We start from the raw sequence: 4,684 nt of genomic DNA, 5'->3' as shown, positions 1-4,684 counted from the left end.
GGCACTCCCAATCTTGTCTAACAGTTGACAGGCTACTAGAACATATGAGAGGAGAGATTCTCAGTATCTCAAGGTGTCTTCCATGCAAAATGGATACCAGAGTCTTCCCTCTCTATGGGGATTTTGAAAAATAATTAGCTGTATGACATTCTTTTAAAAGAACATTTTTTTCCAAGTGGATGGAAGCAACATGACCTTCTCTTGCACAAGCTTGCTCCTTGCACCCTCCTTGAGACAGCATTTCATGTGGAGGCTCCCACCCCTGAAGCTCAGCAGGCCACCAAGTCTCATTTCCAGTGGATGTCATTTAAAAGCCAAAGCAAGCTGACTACAAACCTTTTAACATGTGCCTCTCATCTGCTCAGCAGAAATCTCTGTAACTTGTTAATAGTTCCCTTCTTTCTTTCTTTCTTTCTTTCTTTTTTTTTTAGTGAAACCAATTGAGGCCTTAAATCAGTACCATTCCTTCTATCTTAGGCCATCTGAGAAAACCATTTAGGGTTGTGGAAAGCCATCTGCTCCATCTCACACTTCCTGTGGCAGGGCTCAGGCCCAGGCCTGATGGAGCACACCTAAAGCAGGACAGGACAGTGTGGTGAGCAGGTGGTCTCCTCAGGGGCCACATAAACGCCAAACCATGGAGAGCAAGACAGGCGTCCAAAGAAAGGAGCTCAAATACATCTTGTAAAGCACAAATCTCTTTACAGCTGGGGTCAAATTTCTCCATTTTTGCCATAGCACTTATTTCAATGAAGGGCATGACATTCAGGGCGGGAAAAGAGGAAGATGTGCAGGACAACTTGATAAAAGAAGATGGATCCCTGAGCTTCTAGAAAGGCACAATCGTGGGCTAGGCAATTTGGCTGTTCAATTTGGCTTGTAATCCCAACATTCGGGAGGCTGAGACTGGAGGATCGTGGTTCACGGACAGCCTCAGCTACTTAGTAAGGCCCTCTGCAACTCAGTGAGACCTGGTTTCAAAAACAAAGAATAAAAAATAGGGCAGGGGGTATAGCTCGGAGGTCAAATGCCCCTGGGTTCCATCCCCAGACCAGCAAAAAAGAAAGAAAGAAAGAAAGAAAGAAAGAGGTGTTCTTTCTCTTCCTTCTAGAATCTTCTAGTTCCAGAAGTTCTTCATCATATTAAAATGGTTCCTTGGAAAGTACTTGGAGATGACCACTCAGGCTTTCTATTACATTAATCCTCAGGCACAGGTACAATGCTGAATAGGACAGAAAATGAGGCCCATTAATTCAAGCCCTCATTTCACAGCTGAGGAGAATTAAGAGGTAGTCTGGATCTGGGTATGGTGGCACATATCTGTAATCTCAATACTTGGGAGACTGAGACAAGAGGATTGCAAGTTTGAGGTTAGCCTTTTCAACTTAGCCCCTGCTAAATATAAAAAATAAAAAAGGCTGGAGGTATAGCACAGAGGTAGAATGCCCATGGGTTCAATCCCTAGTGCCAAAAAAAAAAAAAATTATCCTGGGTTTAATTTGGTCATGAGCTGGACAGGGGTCAGTGGATCCAGAATCAAGTTTAGCTTTTCCTACCATGACCAGCTGCCAGTCATATTTACAATATTGGCCTTTCTTGGATTGTGGCATAAAACCATTTTACTTCTTTTGAAGGAATTTAAGTTGTGAACTAAAAACAAGGAATGAGAATGTCAAGAAAGGACTCAAAATCAGCAGCTGATTGGAAATGACCCTATATCCAATCATATCTGGAAAGCTCAATGAAGAAATTATTTTGACCAAGAAAGATATGAGGTGGAATTCTGTAATATCAGCATTTAAAAAATAGTAGGTCCTCTCAGCTTGAGAATCGTTGATCTGACTTAATTTCTTATTTTTAGCTGAAGAAAACCGAATTCTGTAGAGAGTATGCAAGGCTTCCAGAGTCAAATGGGTGGTTAGTGTGGAGGAGCTGTGAGTAGAACCCACAGTCTTCTGATTTGCAGGTCAACTGATGGCCCGTTTGGTTTCTTGCCCTCATAAATAGTCACACTCCAAGAACTCCCATTTACTGCCTTATTTTCAAGTCTCTGAAAGCAGACAGACTCCTATATCCTTTATTCTAACCTAGCTCTTATAATTTTGCTCAAAATGTGTCTTTCACATGGAGAATTTGACTCTCATGCCCTGGGCCCCATTTTTAACATAGTCTCCTGAGTTAAAAGAAAGCAATGATGTTTAAAAATTAGCCTATCTTGGACATGTGAAGGCGCCCTCGGGGTAGCTTGCATTTGGCCTAGACAGACTCACCTGAAATAATGGTATTCATGGCCGGGCGTGGTGGCGCACGCTTGTTAATCCCCTGCTTGGGAGGCGGAGACAGGAGGATCGTGCAGGTTCGAAGCCAGCCGCGCTGGCGTAAGACACCCTGTTTCAAAAATATAAAAATAGGTCTGGGAGTGTAGCCCAGAGGTAGAAGGGCTTCCAGGAACCCCAGTACCACCAAAAATAATAATAAATAAATAAAATAAATAATGGTATTCGTGTTTTCTTTTTCAGGGGGCAGCACGGGTACTTCTCCCACCACCTCCAGCACAGGAACGCCGTCACCCTCGGCTTCCTCCCATCTCTTGTCTCCATCCTGCTCTCCTCCAACTTTTCACTTGGCCCCCAACACATTCAACGTGGGCTGCCGAGAGAGCCAGCTGTGTAACCTAAACCTCTCTGATTATCCGCCATGCGCCCGAAGCAACATGGCCGCCTTGCAGAGCTATCCAGGGCTGAGTGACAGTGGTTACAACAGGCTGCAGAGTGGCACTGCTTCAGCCACTCAGCCCTCTGAAACCTTCATGCCTCAGAGGACTCCATCTCTGATCTCAGGAATACCAACTCCTCCCTCGTTGCCCAGCAACGGCAAGATGGAAGCCTACGGTGGCCAGCTGGGGTCCTTCCCCACTTCCCAGTTTCAGTATGTTATGCAGGCAGGCAATGCGGCCTCCAGCTCCTCCTCACCACACATGTTTGGGGGTGGCCACATGCAGCAGAGCTCCTACAATGCCTTTTCTCTCCACAATCCCTACAATCTGTATGGATACAATTTCCCAACCTCCCCCAGACTAGCTGCAAGCCCAGAAAAACTGAGCGCCTCTCAAAGCACTTTACTCTGTTCTTCTCCCTCCAATGGGGCTTTTGGAGAGAGGCAGTACCTGCCCACCGGGATGGAGCACGGCATGCACATGATCAGCCCTTCGACTAATAACCAGCAGGCAAGCAACGCTTGTGATGGCCGGCAGTATGGGGCAGTCCCAGGCTCCTCCTCCCAGATGTCCGTGCACATGGTTTAAGGGGCAGTCCTAGCACCATGGAGCCTGTGGCAGTCAAGACCTCAGAGTCTCCATGGGCAGACCCTCCTCCTCAGGAGACTCCTGCCTTTGGAAAACATAAACTGTGTATTTTTTTTTTTTCTGGAGGAGGAAAATACCTACCCAAGAACAAGAGACACTTTTAAGCCACTGAAGGATACTCGCAATGAATCCTCACAGTTCAGTGGCCATTCTCCTGCCTTCCCAAACCTTAGTCCTATAAAGCATTGTCTGTGCCAGAGTGGCCTTTGAAAAGACTGAATAAGTGTTTTATAATAACCTTAAGGGAAATGGTAGCATGTGGCAGCCATGAAAAGTTACACACACATACAGACCTACACATACATACTTACATGCATACATACATACATGCACACACATGTAATCACACAAAAACTCACCCATACATGAACACCCTGCACACTGACTCTGAGCTGGGCAGACTCTGGCTAGAAGCCCAGAATGGGTGCTTTTCCCCCAGAGTCTGTCCATGTACAACACTAGATGGACTGGGACAGAGGTAGCTGCTGGCCTTTCTCCCCGGCAGCTTGCCCTATTTCTGGAGAGAACTGTGTGTTTTGCAACCCCTCTCTGTCTATGAGGGTGGAAAGACAGCAGTACTACGGCTAGACCTGGCTTCCTGAAAAGAGATTGCTTTTAAACTCTGGTTCTCTTCACTCAGAGTGCCGTCGTTGATGTTCAAGTGGTGCCCGTGAAAAGAAGAAATAAGAGCGACTGAAAGAGAGAGAGAGGGAGAAAGAGAAAGAATAGAGAGTGCAGAAGAGTGAAATGCAAGCCTGAGAGAGAAGACGCAAGCAAGGAGGAGAGTTTCACTAAGGGAATTTGGTTTTGTTTCCTGCCTGCAGGTTAGAGAAAGCACCATGGCATTGTTGAAGGGTGAACCTCTTTGGGACACTGTGTACGGCCAGGGCACTGGAATGCATTTGGATCCCATTGCTCTGACCATTGTGACCCTGAAGAGATGCATGACCCTGGGATCGTCAGTCCCACAGCACGCAGCCTGCCGGGGTGAGGGAGAGAGAAGAAATGTGAAGAAGGAAGAGTTTCTGAGTCCTCCAGGTAATACCAAGAGCAGAGGCAGCAAATGGAGGCTCGGCCTCTGCGATGCCAGATCCAGACCCAGCCCTGGACCTCCTGCCTGGTAGCCCTGGTGACAGAGAATCCTTCACCTTCCAGGGAATTGCAGATGGGCCTTCTACTACATGTTTTCATCTGCCCATAGATCGCCATTTTTATCAAATAGTTCATTGCATTTTGAAGTTGTGGGTTTTTTTCTTTGTCTTTTCTTTTCCTTTCAAGTCCTTTAATGATAAGAAAACAAGTGAAGCCTGGTAAAAGGTG

General features: G+C 46.3%; 1 protein-coding gene across 1 annotated transcript in view; it reads left to right on the top strand.

The window, feature by feature from the left end:
- TBX15 (T-box transcription factor 15) overlaps nucleotides 1-3,304 on the top strand; it is a gene marked incomplete at both ends in the record, with an annotated part of 112,371 nt that extends 109,067 nt beyond the window's left edge. The window contains one exon of the mRNA XM_080691022.1: nucleotides 2,520-3,304. Within this exon, the coding sequence (XP_080547148.1) occupies nucleotides 2,520-3,304 (785 nt within the window). The remainder of the gene's footprint in view (nucleotides 1-2,519) is intronic.
- Between the last annotated feature and the right edge of the window lie 1,380 nt (nucleotides 3,305-4,684).

The sequence above is a fragment of the Muscardinus avellanarius genome (assembly GCF_963383645.1).
Source record: "Muscardinus avellanarius genome assembly, chromosome: 3".
Lineage (NCBI taxonomy): Eukaryota > Metazoa > Chordata > Mammalia > Rodentia > Gliridae > Muscardinus > Muscardinus avellanarius.
The sequence above is the reverse complement of the archived record's forward strand: the minus strand, read 5'-3'. Positions and strand labels throughout refer to the sequence as shown.